At 38.3% G+C, this 21,241-nt stretch overlaps 1 protein-coding gene across 1 annotated transcript; it reads right to left on the bottom strand.

Moving 5' to 3' along the window:
• Positions 1 to 1,736: 1,736 nt before the first annotated feature.
• On the bottom strand, positions 1,737 to 20,859 carry LOC134839545 (failed axon connections homolog). The gene is made up of 2 exons (XM_063855135.1): positions 20,476 to 20,859; positions 1,737 to 2,498 (listed from the first exon to the last, which is right to left on the bottom strand). Exons 1-2 carry the CDS (start codon positions 20,759 to 20,761, stop codon positions 1,906 to 1,908), a joined length of 879 nt encoding a protein of 292 aa, XP_063711205.1. The 5' UTR covers positions 20,762 to 20,859; the 3' UTR covers positions 1,737 to 1,905.
• Between the last annotated feature and the right edge of the window lie 382 nt (positions 20,860 to 21,241).

Below are 21,241 nucleotides of genomic sequence, written 5' to 3'. Positions count from 1 at the left end.
TCTCAGTCAATCCTGCCGCGAAATCCGCCCAACCCTTGGCGACATTTTTGTAATCCTTCATCCATCCGTTGCAATATTTTGCGAAAAGCGGACGAAACACACCGTAAGCCGCAATGACAATTTTCTTCTCAAAAACAAGTTCTTGAGAAACTGAAAACGCTGGCACTTCCTTGAGAAAATGCTGAAGTAAATAACAACTGATAACTTGCTGTCAAAATAATTAATTGACAGTAATAAATATAAATGCTCAAAAACTAGGACTTCTAGTTTCAAAATAGAGGTTTTTCTCTTACCTTTCTGTGATAACGACCTTTATTATGCTGATTGTATTTGTATTAAGAACAGATTTTTCGCCTAACGGACTAACTCGTTCAAACTGTCACGCTGTTCAAACTGTCAGATAAGTTTGGGAATCTATGACTTCAGTCGATAAGGCAAGCCTAAGAAAAGCAAAAAAACTTCGCCTGAAGAACAATCCGTTGAAAACCTTGAAATGTAGAAGATTTTTAAAATATTAGGGTCTGCTAAATAACCGAGTTTTTGCGAAAAAAATTTGAGAATTTTCAAAAAACATTGATTTAAACCATTCTATTGTTATTTCAAAAACTTCGCTGAACATAAATTAGAAACTTCAAATGACTTTTTCTCAAAATATTTTGAATTTGACAAAAATTATGAGATCAAAAGTTGCTTGATTAATTTAAAATTCTGAATACTGATTCAAAATAGTATAATTTACTATGCGCATTTGGGACCCAAAATTAAAACACAGCATGGGTGCAAAACTACCACATCAACTGTTGAGAAAATTTTAACAGCTATTTAAGGCCAGACAAAAGAAAAACATTAAAAATTGCTTTTATATCAAATTTTTCCGTAAACTAACATAGACAGCACACAGTTGGAAGGGTCCATGAGTTCGAAAAGATACTGGATTTTAGAAAAATAGCCTATAGCTCTTGAATTTCAAAAAATCTGCAAAATAAGTTAACTGTTGGATGACTCAATTAATGTTTTTGTGAAAATACTATAAATTAAAATCCACTTTTAAACCTCCATTTGTTCCATCACGTTTTTCTTTCGCGCCATTAGCACTTCAATTACACTTTTATTTTTGGAAGGCGCAATTTGTTTCATTTTAGGAAACAAATTAACGTGATTTAAGTAGAAAAAACCGCGAAAAAATATGAGCGTGAGCAAATTTTACGATTTTCATGATTAAAAATACCATGGACTTCGCAAAAAAGCTACCATTCCAAATAGTTTTTGTGCATCTTAAAGCTCCCGTATATTTGCCGCTTTCTCGCTCGTGTTTGCAAAGTTGCTTCTTTGCCTCTGTTTTTAATATGAAGCCACAAAATATCATTGATTTGTTGAGCGTCAAAGAACAATGTTAAACTTATTTTGGTCGTATTTTTGTTCAGGAAAAGGGCGACAATTCGTAACAAGCGACAATTCGTAACAAGACATTGACAAGTAGAATACGCTTGCTCCGCTGCGCTTACGTCCGGCACGAGAGGAACACTGCGCGTGAATCAGTCTTCCCCGTTAACCTACTGTTACGAATTTTCGCCTGTTACGAGTTATCGCCTGTTACGAATTGTCGCTTCACGATTTTGCATATAATAATTTGTTATGTAACTAAAAGCAACCACAGTAACTTCAGCAAAAGATGGAAAAAAAAACTGATTTCCTAAAATAACAATGCTCGCAAGCTCGGTTGATTAATAAAAACATACTTTCAAATCACATTTTATTCGTTTTGTCCAAATAAATCAAATCAATTTTATATTATTTTGAATTTTTAGCTGATGTAACTGAATGTACAAACTTATTTGATATTTCGATAGATTTATATTTTAAAGACGTAAGTTTGATTTGTTTTCCCAACTGCTTTCGATAGTTTTATAAATCAGGTGCCCATGTCCTTGTTGATTCTTTGTTCTCTGCAATTTCTTTCCAATCGGGGAAAACCTCATTCTGGATTCTTTGTCGATAACTGTCCAGATTTTGGCGCTTTAACATATGATCTTTTATCGGATTCTCATCTGTTGAACAGTGAAATGTAAAAAAAATCGTCTGCAAAAATCCGAACATCAAACAGTCAATAAAAGATACGCGATCGCCCATCATATAAGGTTTGTTCGCCAAAAAAACTGAACATGCATCGATGTCATCAAAACAGCCTTTCAAAATTTGCTCACGTGTCATTCGCCCTGTACCCTGTGCCCACACATTTTTTCTCATTCCCATTCCAGCGAATTGCGAAATTGCATTGCCTACCACTCCGCCGCCTAAGAGGCTTTTCACCATCAGCTTTCCGTTATCCGAAAGAGTAAAGCGCCATGCAAACCCAGCGAACAATGCACCCTCGCTCAGCATGCGCTGGAAAGCTCGTGAGATAGCGCGTTCTTCTTGTGTTAAATGCTCGTCTAAGTCAACTTTGAAATCATCCACAAACATTTCAAGGATATGCGTTGAATCTGGGATATTCTGGCCTATCAAAAAAGAAAGTAATAGAAGATGCACGTTGATGCGCAAGTAGCACAGAAAGCTCGAACTACACTTACTCAAAAAAACGTCGATTGTCAAAAACTAATTCCTGTTGTTTTTTGAGCGTGATGTGGGGGACAGGTGCTAAAAAAATTGGAGGACTAGCAGCATATATAATTAAATACAAATATCTTAGCAATAAAACAAAATGAAATGAATAAATAAAAAAATTTCAAAACGAAACTTAATTTTTTCGTACTGAATTTTTCTTTGTTTTTAAGGATTCTGAACACCGCAGAAAGAGAGACCTTTTCAACCATCACTTTGCCTACAGAAGAAGACGATCTGAAGACGAGAAAAGCGCATATCAGTGCGATATTGTATTGCAGGAAAAACAGACTGCCTGATACCGAAAATGCGCTGAGACGAACGGGCATTTTAGACATTCCCGTGACCAAGCACCTACTATCGAAGAGGAATGGGAAGCACGAGCCAGCGCTGGTGTGAGAGAATCTGGAGTTCAATCAAGATAGTGCCCTGAAATTGAAGTCACTCAGGCTTGTAGCGGAAAACCAGAGAGCAACCCACATGGACTGATCGAGAAGAGCATACTCTCGGCGGGAGGAGAGCAAGTGAACGGTACTCCAACAAACTGTTAGTGTTGTTGTTTACTCTTTGCTTTGAGCCTCGTGAAATTCATATCTCGTGGCCTGCAAGTAATTTTCTTGGCATCTTAAACAGTATACTTTATCAAATAATTTGTTTACAGACTTGAGTTTCCAAGAAATCGCTTAAAAAGGTTATAGAACCTGTTTTTTTGCGATTTCGAGTACGAGAAAACAGGATACTTTTAAACCAAGCGGTTAATAGTTTTCAGCTACAACTACTCAAACCGAAATGAATAAGACGAGGACTGACGAGAAGAACAAAACCGAAAATTGGAGAAGGCAAGAGTGGCAGTGCAGAAGAGGTTTGATGATAAAATTTGGCTGTCAATTTTGCAGTTCTTAATCCATGAGAAAAGAAAAAACAGTGAATGAAATTCAAAACAAAATCAATCAACTCTGAGAAAGGCAGCATGACAGTTGAGTACAGATGTGCTAGGTCATTAAAAGCTTTGGAGGGCTTCAGCGAGCCAAACAACCGGTTCGAGATAATTTCAACGATTTTACAAGGAGTAAAATTTTTTGCAGATGTGGACTTTTTTGTCCCAACTGAAAAATCGGAAAGTAACAGGTGAGTCATTATGTGAGATTGAAGCGGCAGCTCAAATCTATGCAAAGCACGGGGAACAGTCACCATCTGAAAAAGGGATGAAACAGCTGCAGATTATCTCAAAAAAAAAGAGACCAATACGAACCCAAACTGCTAGATCTAAAACAGTCAAACAGCACACAAGAAAAAGAAAGATTGCCAGATTGAGCAGTAGATCAAGCTCACGTAAAATGCAATGATAAACAAGGAGGATTTTATATATTGTTTATAACAAGGTTAATTTTGTTTGGTTTTGCTCGTCATACTGAGAGTTGAACAAAATTGACAAAACCCAAAAGGAGAAAAAAAAGGAGAATAACAGGTTTGAATGTAAATAAATAACACTCAAACCTGTTACATGGACGATTCTCAACTTTAGATATTGTGCCCCACTCCATTGTAAGAAGAACATAATAGAAGCAATGTGACCTGGAATAAAATTGATGGGGCGATGAAAGTAAATATAAAACGATGGGTTAACAACCAATGCCCAGAACCAACTATGTATTAACAACCAATATCCAGAATACTCGACAGATAAGTTTGCCTCGATGATCTTAGATAAAATCATAAAAAAGGAAGGTCAACAACAGCCCAGGCAGGACCCAAAATCAAGGAGGTCATGATTATAAAGACACACCACCAAAAGTGCTAGTGCAAGGCAATACATATCATAGCGGATCGCACCTTATCCGGACCATAAGGAACAAAAGGACCACAATTGTATTCAACACCAGAAAGCTGAAAAATACCTATTATCTTTCAAATCCTCCTTTTCGCGTAAACTTCAATCAGAAGTGGCTTAGAAAATTTCATGTTGTGGATCTGACTCCAAATACGTTGGACAAACAGTTATACATCTGGTCACTCGATTAGATGAACACAAAAAGGAGGAGTCACACTTAGGACAACATCTAAGGCATTGAGGCAATGAGAGCGAGCGCAGGACTGTCATGTGAGGTTAATGACCAAGCTAACACAAACGTCAAACTACTGATTTTGAGAATACTTCACATTTTAATCCCGAATTCGGATTTTGGTTAAAAACAAGAATTAATAAATTTCAAAAAACTTCTTTTTTCGGAATATGAGATCAAACAAAAATCAAACTTAATCAAACTTAATTAATTTTGTAAAAAAAAGCAAGTGAACATTTCAGAAACTTAAGTTAGACACAGAGGTGAAGCAGAGCTTTTAATCAGTTGCAAACACAACACAAACAAAAACACAAGTCGAAACAAAAGAGAAATAATGAAAAAAGTAGGTCTATAAAAATTGAATTTTCGTACATCTCGATGGAAGTTTATAGAAGGCAAACAAGCCAGACATTTGACAAAGGTGTAGCGTACCCATAAATGGCACGCTATTGATAGCCATGAAATAAGTGCTATATTAGAAATTGATGTCATAAATTATTAATGTTAAAATCCCAAGCATGCAGTTGAACAAGTTAGTGTTTATTAAAAGTAAATAGTGAGTTATTAGTTGGGACATAATATTGAATATCGAGCTAGCTGAAAGTAATAAAGTTTACTAACCAAAGTTAAATTCAAACAGCTGAGAAAGTGATAGAGATAGAATCCATGCTGTCGGGGCCCATGCGTCCGTATTGAGATACTGCTAAATCAACTCCAGTTAATAACATGCAATAACATCTAGAAACCATGCGGGTTAATTAATAAAAGCAGTGCATTACATGGTGATAGTTCGCGAACGACAGTACAGTGACAATCTCCACTCATCCAGCTAGACGAAATCCAGCTAGACGACATCTTGAGGGCGAGCTGAAACAGTAGATCAAGCGCAGCAACTGTGTCAAATCAGAAATGTGAACTTACTAATGAGTGTTTTGTGATTCTGTCAATTGAGGAAACTACATTCAAGTGAAGTAACTGGAAAACTCGAGAACTTTCGTCTCTACAAACTTGTAGGTCAAACTATTAAGACTCTTGTGCTATATATTAGTGAGAAGTATTAAATTGGTGTGCGCTCAAATCAAAAAACATTGAAATCAATCATGATCATTGGAAATCATTGAAAATTGGAGGAGCGTAAATGCAGTAGATTGAAGCTTAAAGACGGAAAACTCTAAAATCGAAATCAGCATTAGCATTGAATTAGCCTTACTAACAATTTTAACCGCGCTGTGCTAAAATATCAGCTTTTTCGTGATAAAACCAACCCAGTTCGTTCATATAAATTTTATAAATTGTTCAAACCTAACTGAAAACAGACTGAAAATCATAAAACTGTAAATGGCGCACGCTCAAATCTCAGTTAACCCGTACGGAGGGACGGATACCGAAGATTTTTCACAATTCGAACAACTCTTCAACGGATTCATCGGAGTCGCAGGCGTATTACCGGCTCAACAAGCGAATTTTCTACAACTCCACTTGCGTGATAATGCACTTCGTTTCTACCAGACATTACCAGATGCGACTAGAGCAAACGTAGTCGACAGCTTAACAGCGTTGCGCGATCATTTCAGTAATCCGCAACTCCAAGAAGTCCATGTATTGAAATTGGAACAGCAAAAATGCGACTTAAAGAAGGATACGCCAGAAAACTTCTTGGTGACCTTACAGAAAAAAGCGCAAAAAGCGTACCCAACGCCAGAAATACCAATTCCTGACCCAATTGATGCAGCAGCTGTCAATGCCGCATTAGAAGCAGCACGACATGCCAGAGAAACTGCACATCGTCAAGAACGGTTGGACGCAGTAAGGGATTATCGAGACGCACAAATTCGAAGACTGTTTGTAAAAGCTATGCCTGGATGGCTTCGTGCAAAGCTCATGGAACAGCCTGCGGGTAACACGGTACAAGACCTTTGTATGTATGCAAGGAGACAGCTGGTCATCCGAGATATGTGCAGAAAAGAAGATTATCCAGAGGATGGATTTAACGAAATAAGTGAGACTGTGTCTGATAATCTTATCAGCGCCTTATCGAAGCTTACTGCGACGCAAGAAGCTATGGAGAAGCAAGTGAACGAAATTCGAACTCAAATGAACGATAGAGATCGTCAAGAAGCATCGACATCCGCACAGCGATCAACAAATCAGCAAACGCAACAACAACAACAAGAACAGCAGCATCAGCAGAATCGTTTCCCAAACAATAATAATAGTGGTTTCCAACGAGGATTTCGTGGAGGAGGTAGAGGTTACCAGCCGAGACAACCCTACTCCGGACAATACACGAACGAATACTCACCCAGAAATCATTACAGCAGAGGGAATAATAACTTTAGAGGTCAGTACCTTTATCAAAACAACTTCAGATCCGGATACCAAGGAAGAGGAGGAAACTTCCGAAGTCCTTACCCATTCCCCCCTGGGAATCAGCAGCAATGGCCTAGGAGACCATCGAATTACCAGAATCAGAATTACCAGAATCAGAATTACCAGAATCAGAACTACCAGAACCAGTACCCACAATCGAACCACTTCCAACAGCAGTCAGTCAACCAACAGCAAGCAACAAACGTTGACATTCAAGCCCCAAACGGCCCGTATATGCCCGTAATTCGATCAATCCCTGTGCTCTGCGATACATGTGGTTACCCTAACCATACCGCCAGTCAATGTTATATGAGACCAAAACCTCAAGGAAGGGGACAATCCTTCCCATTCCAAAATCAGTCAAAAAACTAATAGCGCCACCGAGTCAAGAGTCAGAACGAAAAACCGAAATAAACGATACCAAGCAAAAAACACCTAACGCTAAACCGAAAAGACGCCGAAAAAACATAAAAACCTCAAAACGTTCACGATTGAATAAATTGGGGAAAAATGAAGCCGAAAATAGTAATTCCAATAAAAAGCTATCAAATGCATTTCCACACGAAATACTTGATTTATATGCTGTTATACCGGAAAGCGACAAAACACTTTCTTATGTCAAACTTCAATTCGCACCCAAAACCTTTAGGCGCGCCCTGGTCGATACAGGAGCGTGTGCAAATGTTATATCACAGACAAATTTCAACGACCTTAAAACGGATAAATTCTTATATCAAGAAATAGTGACACAAAAGCCGAAATTGAAACGAGTACGAATGGCCGGAGGTCAACTTGTACCAATAGAGATCGAAGCAACAATATGTTTCAAAATTGCAGCAAAAACGTTCACGGAAATTTTCCTTGTGTTACCAACAGCGAATTCAATGATACTAGGAAACTGTTTTTATAAAAAACACGACGTACAAATTTGTCCGAAATATGATCTTTTGAAATTTCCCGATGTAACAATTCAAATAAATGAAATCAAAACCCCAAGTTCTAAACGACATAAAAAACAAGCGCTCCGAGTACCAGTAATCCTTTCGAAGAAATACGTTATTCCGCCGCAGAAAACGGTGCTTTTAGAGTGTTTTACCGAGATCGACATTAAAAATACTATCGGAACAGTTGTACCAGTCCCCGAATTTGAAGACGAATCCAATATTGCGCTAATGTCATCAATCAGTGAGACTACAGATGATAGCAAACTGTATATTTCAGCACTTAATGTAACCGATCATGTAATAACTTTGCCGAACAAGAGCACAATCGCAAATTTTTCGATCTTAACATCAACAGACATGAAAAATATCATCCCAATTGACCCACAAACGTTGGCTTTAGCAAAAATGACCAACCCGGAAAATGTGAAACATGAAATCAATCAGCTCATTCAAGTGAATAAATCAAATGACGTGAAACCTATCAAACCAAAGCCAGAGTATGAAAAATTTTGGTTCCCGACACCGGAAACGTGTGAAAACCCTAACATTCTTACCCCAATTCAACGGGAGATCTATGACCAGATCCTCCATTTTAAGAATCTTGAACTTTGTGAACCGAAATCAAGTGACCATGATAGATTGACATTTCTAGATCAATTCAATTGGGAAAATTCCGTGTTGACAAATGAGCAAAGGTCACAAGTGGAACATTTACTTGTTAAATACTCGGATATATTTGCCAAACATCGATTTGATGTCGGATACAACTCGGAATTGCAAATCAAACTAACACCGGAACACCAACGACCTCTGTACACACAAGGTCCGCCTACGCCAATCCACCTACGAAAAGAATTAACAATTGAACTTGCACTTATGCATTACTTTGGCCTTATAACGACATTATCACAATCAAAGTACAGTAGCCCATTGTTTGCTCACCGAAAGCCATCAGGAAAACTCCGCATGCTTATTGATCTAAGAAGAATAAACCATTCGCTCAAAAATGACTATCTAAATGCCAACTTCCCAATTTCAAACATGACAGATGCTTCAAATCATTTTGCCGGAAAGAAACTGTTTACAAAACTTGATTGCTCACAAGCATACCATTGTGTACAAATGGCAGATGACATTTCGGTTCAATTGTTGGCATTTAACTTTTCATCACGAACTTATGCATACAAATGCCTAGCGCAAGGTCTAAATAAGTCAGTAACGGGTTTCAGTTCATTTATTCGGCACTACTTAGATCCATGCCTAGCAGGGGATATGTGTACACAGTTCATGGATGATATAGGAAGTGCAGTGCACACGTTTGATGAACTAATTCCGAACTTGTCAAAAATCTTTGAATGTATTCGAAAATCAGGACTCAAATTGTCCCCAAGTAAATGTGAAATAGGTACGCAAAAAATGAAATTTCTAGGAAACATCGTAACACCAGCAGGAGTCTCACCAGAAGAGACCAAAATCCAAAAATTTCTACGTAATATCAGAATGCCACAAACAGCGAAGCAAGTTAAGAGACTAATCGGCTTTGTACAGTTCTTTAGGAACTATATGCCTAGCCTTGGTGATAAATTGCTACCGTTTTACAAGCTACTAAAGCAAGATGTTGAATTTCGAATTTTAGATGAACATCGCAAAGGTCTCGAAGTTCTTAAACACGATCTTTTGCAAGCAACAACCATAACGTTAAGACTACCAAAACCTGACTTACAATATGTGATCCTTTGTGACGCGAGTTGCCATGGAACAGGATTCGTCCTCATGGTCGAAGATTATGTAAATACAGAAAATAAAGGCAAAACAAAGACGTATGCACCTGTTTCTTTTGGATCACGACTTTTTAACGAACCACAGCTCAAATTCTCGATTTACTATAAAGAATTCCTAGCCTTATATTTTGCCCTAGATCATTTTGCACATTTCATATGGGGCGCCTCAAAACCCGTTATAGTTTTGACAGACAACAGAAGTCTAACGTCATTTTTTCAATCGAAATCAATACCACCATCAGTTTGGAACTTCCTAGATCGAGTTTTAGCATTTAATATTGTCATAGCACATATACCAGGCAAAGCAAATTATGCAGCCGACTTTTTATCACGCATGCAGACTGACCCGAATGCATCTCTTTCCCTACGCTTAACAGATAAAATACCGGTCCGCGAAATACATATTGATTCAACGGCAAAATTACCGGATGCATCACTCAATTCGATAGAGATAAAAGAGGCATTCTCCGACCAAGTAGTAATGACCAATGAAATACGCCAACAATTAGAGTCGCTGGGTCTTCTTGAGACTTACATGCTAAAACAAAATAAAATCGAAAATTCTGACGAACTGGAGGCGCAAGCGTTTGTACGATTAGTCGGACCAACAATATCAGCAATTGATTACCCAGACCCTGCAGACTTATTTTCGGATTTGAGTGACAGAAGCGAACCACTGGATCTCAAACTTGAGCAAGAAAAAGACCCTGATATTCAGGAGGTCAAGAACTGGATAACCGAAAACAAGATACCAGATCTGAAGTATGCTAGTAGCCGACGGAAAAAATATGCTAAACAAATCAACCGACTCGAACTCAAAGACGCAATTCTTTATAGAAAATTTTTCAATGACACTGGACAAGTTAAGTACCTGCAATACTGTCTACCGAAGCACCTGTGGCAAGAAGTTGTGTATCGCCTACACAATTCACCTAGTGGAGGACATATTGGCATGGGAAGAACATTGGAGGAATTTAGAAAACGATTCTACTTTCCAGGATTCACAGAATTTTTCGTGAACATAATAAGGAATTGTCTTACTTGCTTACAATTGAAAAAATCTTCGAGCAGGTACCAAACACCGCCGTTGCAACCGATATCTTCATTGCAGTCATTTCCAGGAGAAATGATGCAAATTGATATCGTAGGACCATTCCAGTCACCAGTGTATAAATTTGTCCTAACGGGAATCGACGTATTCTCTAAATACCTTTTCGCAATGCCACTTACGAATGTGTCAGCCGATACGGTTGCAAGAGAACTGACCAAAATCTTCTTTACTCATAGTTACGTACCGAAACGAATTCTAGCAGACCTCGGAACAACGTTCACGTCGAAATTGATGCACGAACTTGCATCGCTGTTGGAAATCCAAGTGAGCCATGCTACCTTAAAGCATCCACAGACAATTGGACTTGTTGAAAAATCCCATGGAGCACTCAAGAGGATCCTTAAACTCAATACAAACGAACAATGGTCTGATTGGCATAAGTACGTTCCATTAGCAACATTTATTCATAATACATCGTACTATTCATCAATTGGATGTAGCCCTAGTGCAATCTTCCATGGACGAGACCCAATCAAACCTTTAGATCTTCGATTTTCAACCAAAGCACTAGAAGCAATCTCAGTCGAATCAGATTTTGTAACCGCTCTGCAAGATGCAATGTTAGAGAAGTTCAAAGAGACTAAACAAAATATAATTGATGCATACCAACGCTATCGTGGATATTACGACCAAAAAGCATTAGCACAACCACTCAATCTTCACGCATTCTGTTTACTTCTTAACCCGAAACTGACAACTCAATCCGAATTCGGAAGCCATTCCAAACAAGTCTGGATACCACTTTATCGAGTCGAAAAAGTACTGACAAATTCGAATTATCTTATAAGAAAAGTTGGAACTATTTATACACAATGTGTTCACCGAATTCGATTGAAACCAATCGTGCCTCAGCAAGCACCAGATGATTTGGACAATCTTGACCCGACCACGTTTATGACAGACCCCTCGCTGGGAAAGTATCGAGGCGAACCGGAACTTTTTGACGAATGCATACCACAATTACTCGAAGATTTTCATAACCCTACAACGGAGGAGCCGTCGCAGATTCAAGGCCCATCAAGTGTACAGCTATCCGTGCCACTAGGAGCAGCACCAGGTCCTGTAGTACCACCACCACCACCGCCGCCACCAGTTGTTCCTGCGCCACACCCAGTGGTAGCACCAGCGATACCCATCGTGGCACCACCACCTGCAGACGAAGCTAACGAGCAGATCGATAATGAAGATCCACACCGCGATATCCAGTTTCCAGACCCGGATGCACAGCCAAACAATGATGATACGCTCAATCTTGATTTGCTCTTCCAAGAACAGGAGCCTATACAAACAGAAAACCAGAGACCTCAACGACAGGCCGCGTTTGAAGCACGTGACAGAATTCACGCCCAACAAGTACAATTTAATAAACGTGTCCAGCAACGTGAAATCACACCACCACCGTTAATAGTACGACGATACGGAATGCGAACGCTCGGAGGACATGAAAAGGCACCAACCACATTTACGTCACGACATAACGCAGCGGCGCGAAAAAAGTCGATCCAAGAACAAGCCGCTATCGCAAACGAAAACCTAAGTTTAAATCGCGAAGAAAAAGGAAACGTGATAAAAAATAGTGTGAAGCGTGCGAAGCAGTCATTATTAGGACACCGACGTAGCGAAAACCGTAATGACCAAACAGAGGATGGACAAGGACCATCTACTCTAAATTCAATCGAAACACCGACGAACATTGTCATCGGAAGTGGTGATATCCTCAGATTCCCTGGCGCAATTGCACACTGCGTATCGAGTGATTTCGTAATGGGCAAAGGATTAGCAAAACAGATCGTAACGGCCTACCCCGAAATAAAACCATCACTTTCCTCTATCGAAAACCCTCAAATAGGATCCTCGATCGGATATTTTGAGCCATCTAGCGACAGATACATCTACAATTTAGTCACGAAAAAACTGTATTTCGAAACACCCTCATATTATCATCTATCAGTGAGCCTACGTCAATTGCGAAGGCAACTTAATCGTCACGGAATTAAGCAAGTAGCATTACCGAAACTTGGATGCGGACTTGACGGACGGAATTTTGAACACGTTTATCGGATGATATTGGACGTTTTTCTGTTTACGAACATTACAGTCTACCTGTACGTGTAATATTAAACCTAACCTGTCTATTACGCTGCCCCCACAAATGATGAGACAGACAGTTCGAACGGCTTCAGGAAGAAAACGACACAGCCATGATGAAAATAATGAACATGATTAGTCGTCTCTTCTTGAATTCTAGAACAAAAATGTAAAAATCATTTTGTGTATACGGTCAAGCGATCATGTTACAGCACATTGGATGACACCATCTCCATGGCATCACTCCAAAAACCACCACTCAAACAGTTCATTGAAGAGTTATAATAAATGAAAAAAGCGTCTTACTGCGAAATTTATGGAAAATTCTCAAAATATCTTGAATTGATGCGCAAAAAACTTAACAAAATACCTGAGCAGCCCGTATACACTCCCCCCGTTCACTTGGGTGGTTACTGGGACAGCAGCAACATTCACCGAGATAAAAAGACGGAAAAAACTAGATAAAAACGCTAAAAAATGAAAATTTGAGAAAAAGTGACTGAATAAAAATAGTCGTAAAGTCCTTAAAAATAAAATCAGACACGCTTACTGGGGCCGTACGCTCACACTGCACAGCGACCAAACGGACATTGCGAAAATGAGTGCAGGAAAGCGAATTTTGACAACACCTAATGCCCAGAATATCGGAAAAACCGGAAAAAACACGAAAATCCCCGACTTTGAAAATCGATAACTTCCGAAAAAATAACTTTAGGCCGAAAAACTCTTCAACAACGGTAGGTTATCGACCCTTCCCCGTCGATCTAGCATGGTTAGAACAAAACTGAGAAAGAAAAATTTTTTTTTCCGCTCCCATGCATATGACCATATTTTGAAAAAATATCCGCAAAAAACACACATGCTGACTATCGTAGACCAAGCCTAACAGTCTGAGATCGCGTACGGGAGCTCTAGAAACCCTCACGAAGCAATTAGAGCAACATAAAGACTAAATTATACACAAATAAAATGAAAATGGCAGTTTGAACCTGATATGCGAAAATTTACGGGAATGAGTTTTTACTCAGAGTCCTCTGCGGACCCATAGTCGACCAACGGGCCACCACGGAGCCTTTTACGAGCCTTGGGCTCAATCTCGCCGCCCACTTTAGACGCGTTAAACTTGCCAGCCGAACTAAACGAGATATATGGAAAAAAAAATTTGAACGAAAAAAGACGATAATCACGCAAAACGAAAACGCTTAAGACCATTAACGCACCTGTTTTCGGGCACATCGATTAGGGGCTCAGCATGGTAAGGAGCGCCAATTCTCTTACATGACGCTTGCAAGAAAATGCACCCTCTCGAACCAGCGACTTCATCGCTGCAGGCGTACCGGAACCAAGCACCGTCATCTTCATATTTCCAATACACCATGATGTCTACTTCGAGAAAGACGGCGGCACCAAGGAACTATAAAAACGATTCACTACTAAAAAGGAGCAAAATGAAGGAACCAATGCCCAATTAACGAACACATGAAGTATATCTACCCAGTGATCGCCTACAGCCAGTTCATTGTTCATGTAGTAGGTGATCTCGAATATGTTCGGGACATATCCAATTCGGGCCTCGCAAATATCACGGAAATCCGACTGCAACATTCGTCTCCCAATCAGCTTACGGATTGGCCGACACTTATCCTTTGCTGATGAATTTTCTGAAACATGAATATCAAGAAAAAATTTCGAAACAAAATTACATTTTCCGAAAAACAATGTGTTGAAACTATGATATTACTTGATTTTGTCCCCACTATCGCGTAAAACAATGAGGAGAACACACAGCGGCTGGCGCCCTCCGCATTAAGGGACGATTCGGGGCCGTTCGGGGCCGTTCGAAATCTTGCGCGATTGTGATCAGTACCTGTTCTCGAATCAACAATTGAATTTCAATTTTGATACTGCAGCCTCTCTCCTCTCTCTTCTGTACTCAGATGTCAAGAGTTACAGGGCAGCGCTGTACGCTTTTAAGACGAACATTATGAATGCCATCCCTACGCTTTTAGACAAGAGACTCACGATGTCATTGGTCCCCAGAGACTCTCTGATAGCAATCCTGAATTCAGTTTACGACAGCCAAAAAGACGCAACGGACAGACTGACTCTAGCCATCCCAACAACCGAGCTTCACTCGTACTATGACGCAAAACTGCTTCGAGATGTTGTAACAGTTGATGAAGGCCTGCTAATGACACTAGCGATACCGATGTCGTCCAGTCTAACTGTCTTTTCGGTTTATCGAGCTCATTTAATCCCGATGCCACAGCCGGGACAGAAGGATGCAATCAGATGGAAGACCGAGGGAGACTACTTCGCAGTCTCTGAGAACGGAATGGAAACCTCAGTGCTCACACGAGAGCAGTATGAGAAATGCCTCGGTTCATCAAGGTATAGGATCTGTCATCAAACCATGCAGACACAGATGAGCAGATCCTCTTGTCTATCTAACTTATTCTGGCCAAACCCTGTAGCAGCCTTGACGGTCTGTGAGACGGAAAAAGTCATTCTGCCTACGCCGGAACGAGCCACGAATTTGGGATACGGTATCTGGCTAATCACATCAGCCTCTTCGTCATTCTCTTTGTGGGAGTACAACCTGCATGAGGTTCATACTCCATCCCGCAGAGAGCATTCAGGATGCAACATTTGCATCATTACTTTGGATTGCAGGACGCAATTAACAACTAGAAATATCAAGATCAGACCAGATCTGGAAAGTTGTGACAAAATTCCAGCAAGACGAATCAATGTCACACTGTCTGATCCATTGGAACACCTACTCTCTACAATTCCGGAAATTAATGAGTTACCATACTTCGAATCAAAAACGGACGCCGGAATTAGACTTTTGGAACAAGTGAAAATAAAACTTATTGACAGCCCAATAGTCACGAACATGGAACAATTGGACGAGATTTCAAAACCAATCGCCGACGGAATGAAACTTTTGAAACCAACCTTAACAGAGAAACTCGAAAGCTATGTACCAATAAAACTTTCACTGACACTGACCGTCATAGTTTTCATCGGAAGCACACTACTCCAGTGTTTGTGCACTTATCTTTTTCATCGATTCAAAGCAGTTCGAGACATAACCCCACAATTTCTAAAGACAGCTTATGGAGATATACGAATAAAGCCAGTAGTCGCAATGGACATTGATGAACGCGACAGAGATGAAAAAACAGCTAGACTTATGGAAACACGAGCGGAATGGCAGAATAAATACACGATTCTAGACGTAATTGACGACACGATTGCAGTACCACAACATCACAGACAGATGGAGGATGCAGTACTAAACGACGAGACACTATCAATGCAGGGAAGCAGAATAGACATGAATAGAACGAGATCAATGGGCGAAATCTCAACGACATCACACCAAGGAAAGACTTCACGAAACTACAGCGGAGGAATGAAACTGACTCCTAATACAGGAATCTTAGGTGTGAAACCTCCTTCTATCCAAATAGGAGCTCAATACAACGAGGAGACGACCTGAAGTATAGGAAGACTGAGATGCGAATAAGTTGCCATTTCATCTTTCATTACTGACACTGATTATATCATTTAATTGACCATGACGTTCCCAAACATTGATTCTATGACTCAAGTGGTGGCTTAATTGTAACCTGAATCTCATAAGTGCTAGCAGCACTATTTATTTTCCCTGAACTCAAGTTCTAATTTAAACTTACCTGTTTAACCTTAATTTTATACATTTGTGAAGTTAAAATTTCTTTAATACACAATTCGTGTATGTAAATTTGATAACAGAACCAATCCATTTGAGTGTATATAGTTTAAAACCTTTATTTTATGCACATTTGGTGTACATCAACCAGCTTTAACCCTGTGCCTAACCTAATTTAAAGCCGGTTTAGTTTGTTATTTACCCATTTATAAAAGTAAATTTATAGAAAATTTATTGAGTTAAATTGATTTAAAATTATTGAAATTGAATTATACCGTATAACTTTTAATTCGTTCCTAAAATTTATTATGCTTTTAACATTGCAGTTTCCCTTTGAAATGCAACTAAATGAAATTACTACAGTTTGAAGTTAGAAACTCACCAAATTTTATGTAGATACTGTATTTAAATTGTAACCCCGATGCTAATAACAGTCGCCAGGAAATAATTCGACAGTGTAAGTGTAGCGTACCCATAAATGGCACGCTATTGATAGCCATGAAATAAGTGCTATATTAGAAATTGATGTCATAAATTATTAATGTTAAAATCCCAAGCATGCAGTTGAACAAGTTAGTGTTTATTAAAAGTAAATAGTGAGTTATTAGTTGGGACATAATATTGAATATCGAGCTAGCTGAAAGTAATAAAGTTTACTAACCAAAGTTAAATTCAAACAGCTGAGAAAGTGATAGAGATAGAATCCATGCTGTCGGGGCCCATGCGTCCGTATTGAGATACTGCTAAATCAACTCCAGTTAATAACATGCAATAACATCTAGAAACCATGCGGGTTAATTAATAAAAGCAGTGCATTACAAAAGGCAAAACGCAGCTTTGAATTACCTGCGATACAACACAAACATAAAAAACTTGGTGAACCGATATTTCCGTATGTCTCAATGAAGCACATATAGGGCCCAGCTGAAGCTTGACGTGTTTGAAAAACTTTCAATTTATTTAATGCGGGACGAAATGCTTAACTTCATAAACTGGAATTTGCCCAAAACTTAGTTGTTTCTTTAATAAAATAAATGAGGAGTGAAAATTATGAAATTTTCCCGACAACTTTTCTTTTGCAAAAATTAAAAGAGTGGCCGCTTCTGCGGGAAAATTTCGTGCAACCACTTCTTTCAAAAAGTTTCTTAAACACGGTCGAAAGTTTTTCCACAATCCATAACTTTTTCTGGAACAAGCAGGTTGTGGCCGCATAAGCAAAAAACATCAACAAAACCAGGCTTTTCGATTGAACACAACCTGAGAATGGGCACGGTAGTTTTCGCGTAACGTCTAAAAATTTCCAAAAAAATATCGAAGTTTCAAAACATTGTCTTGTTTATAGGCCATAACTATTTTCTTAAACAATTGAGAATAGCTTACTAAAAAGGTAGGTTTTCAACAACCTATTTCGCTTCCACTTATGATATCAGATTTGGCAGGATAGTTAGCAAGAAAAGTCCAAAAACTGTCAACATATGAAAGTGATATTTCCGAGACGCGTAGCTTTTTAGTTTAAAAAATAGGGCACGGCCGCTTAAGAAGCAGGGATTCACATAACCTTTAATTTCGATTGAGCCCAAAATCTCAAGAATTGGGAAGGTAGTTCGAGAAAGTTCGAAAACTTACAAAAAGAGGGTTAAAACTTTTAGTGTCCAAAGAACTTAAGCGCAGTTGCATTGAAAAAAAAAGCTTCCCACAATCGGTATTTGAATTGAACCCAAAACCTTAGATATGGCAATGTAGCTTTCGAGAACATTCAAAACCTTTAAAAACAGTCAAAAAATTAAAAACTTGACTTTTCCGAGGGCACTATCGTTTTGTGTAAAATTCTTTGAGAGTGGCCGCTAATACAGATGAGCTTAACACTAATCATAATATCCAATGAACCCACAAAATCAAATTTGAGACCACATTTTTCGAGAAAAATCATTTTTTTTTATTTTTCTCAAAAAAAAGGTCTCAAATTTGATTTTGTGGGTTCATTGGATTTAACGATTAGTGGGAGTTCAATGCTGGTTGTTGTGTTCCGCCACAGTATTTCATTTTGAGATAATCATAAAAAGTTATGGCCTTCGGAATTGTCAATGATTATCTCAAAATGAAATACCGTGGCGGAACACAACAACCAGCATTGAACTCGCATAAAATTTCGCCGAGATGTCGGTAAAAAGGCAGACCAAAACGGACATGGGATAAATGGTCCTAAAAAACCCAAACATAGGATTATCAAAGGAATTAAAAGTTGATACTTTTGATTTTTTGTCTAAAAATCAATGTGACATTAATTTGAATCGATTAGCACGCAAAAACTCTCAAAAGTTATGAGGAACCAGGACAAGAAGTTGCTCTGAACTACGTCTACACAAACTAAGACGAAAAAACTATCCAAATGAAAAAACTGTCGTCAATTTCATTTTTTCGCTGTCATCAAGTTTTTTTAGGTATAAAAACGAAACACCTAAATCACATAAGCCTGCCTTAACTTGAACAGCAAATAAAAAATCATTACAACAAAAAATGAATAGAAACAATTTTGAGGTAGTTCGTGATCTGATATGATAGCACTTAATGCCGCCTCAAAAACCGTGTCTGTTGCTTAGAGAATTTATCGTTCTATAAAAATATAGAGGCTAGAAAGCACTTAATGCAAAATATAAATCAATTGACGAAAGAACTGATTAAAAAATAACACCAAGAAAATTGCCGATAAACTCATGACTTTAATTACCCTCGCCAAAAAAGAATATAGTAAGAACAGCAGGCCGATCAAGAAGTATCAGGAAAAATATCCGAAAAACTTTCTTGAAAACAGAAAAACTCGACAGCAAATTCCAAAAAAAAAAAAATTCATGATTTTTCTTACAACATTTTAAAATGGAGATCGCAGAAGTGATTTCAAATTTCTAATTATACCTTATCAAAGTTGTATTAATTTAAAAAAAAACGACATGAAACAGAAAATTTATTAGGCAAATGAGCAGACAGAATTAAAGCCGACACTTAAAAGCTGCAAGTCCGACAATTCGATTTTTACCCGACGTTTGTTTCAATTGCATACTTACTGAAAAGGTTAGACCGATACTCGAACCCCTGACCTAACGGTGAAAAGAACAGGACTTTACCTCTAGCTCTAGGCAAAAGGGATCGAATCAGGAAGCTAAGCTTCAATAATAAAGCAAGAAAGAAAAGCAAATGAGATTTCTTAGAAAAGTTGTTTACGGAAAAGTCTTGTTCCCGATTACAAGACACTTGCTCTTGCAAGGGTAATTAAATAATCGTTATGTAGATTTGACCAAATTTTAATCTTGCATACGTATGATTGGTTGATTTTTTAAATATTTTGTGATGTCAAATAACCTAGGAATTTTCAAGGTCAATGATCATTTTGTAAAATTTTAATTCTGTTGAACCTGTTGATTTACAAATGTGCAAAAACGTTCGTTATTTACTTTTTTTATTCCTTCTATCATGTGTACTTATATTCACAAAAAAAGTAATTTTGTATCATTGATCATTTTAAACAATAAAAAATTATAATTACTTGTCTCGCACAAAAATCAGGAACAAAATTTGAACCCTGAGAAAATAAATTGAAAATTTTTTATCGATCGAATTGCTACTGAGAAATCTTCAATATGATCATATATCTGAATTTCAGTAACGATCCGTGTCTTTGCACATAAACATTAAAAAAACACACGTGATTGTAACAAAATACTTATCCTTAATATCAGCTGCGTAAGTTAAGTTGAAATTGCACATACATACATACAATGTTCCATAACCTAGATTTAATTAACCTCTTAAATCGATTAACCTTTATACTCAACCCAGGGCGTCTTCTTAGTGTAGGAATGAAATGGAGATTTTTTAGACACCGTATGAGGAATTTTTGCCAATCTGAGAAACATTTCAACTCGAATAGGGAAAGGTGATGCTGATATAGATCCCCCATAAGGAGGCATCGCATGGACAACAATCTTATCGGCTTCCATGACACCAAAAACAATATTGACAGCAGCAAATATGGCTTTAATGAGGCATAAAAATTCTAAAAGATTAGTTAAAAATAATAGCCTAATTGTGCGAAGTTGCCCACGCATTCAGATAGTTTAAAGCCTGTAAAATTCGCCCGGAAGATACATATCGACGGAAAATAAAGCTAGGTCCTAAGACGACTGGCCAACGTCTAAGCAGAGCTTTACATGTTTTTCACCGTCTCTACCAAAGCCAGTTCTTTTGGTGGTCTTTCTAACATCGGGTCGACAAAAACGTTACTGTTCTCCGGCTTCGACCAGAACGCTCAAATTAACCTAATTACATGCAAAATCAGTGAGCTCATGGCTGGGTCTCAGTATCCCCAGACTACGAGGTCACTCCTAAAAACAGGGCTACTACTATTTATTGAATTATTATTGTTTTTGCTCAGTAGATAAAAATCATCATCTCGATCGAAGATGGATCAACCTTTTCCCCCAACTCCTAGCTTATCATCCTAGCAAAATGAATTCAGATGTTAATTAAATTCAATTCAGGACATAATAGGGAAGCTAAAAGTTTATAAAAAATGCTATGAGTTTCAG

The sequence above is a fragment of the Symsagittifera roscoffensis genome, chromosome 2 (assembly GCF_963678635.1).
Source record: "Symsagittifera roscoffensis chromosome 2, txSymRosc1.1, whole genome shotgun sequence".
NCBI lineage: Eukaryota > Metazoa > Xenacoelomorpha > Acoela > Convolutidae > Symsagittifera > Symsagittifera roscoffensis.
The sequence above is the reverse complement of the archived record's forward strand: the minus strand, read 5'-3'. Positions and strand labels throughout refer to the sequence as shown.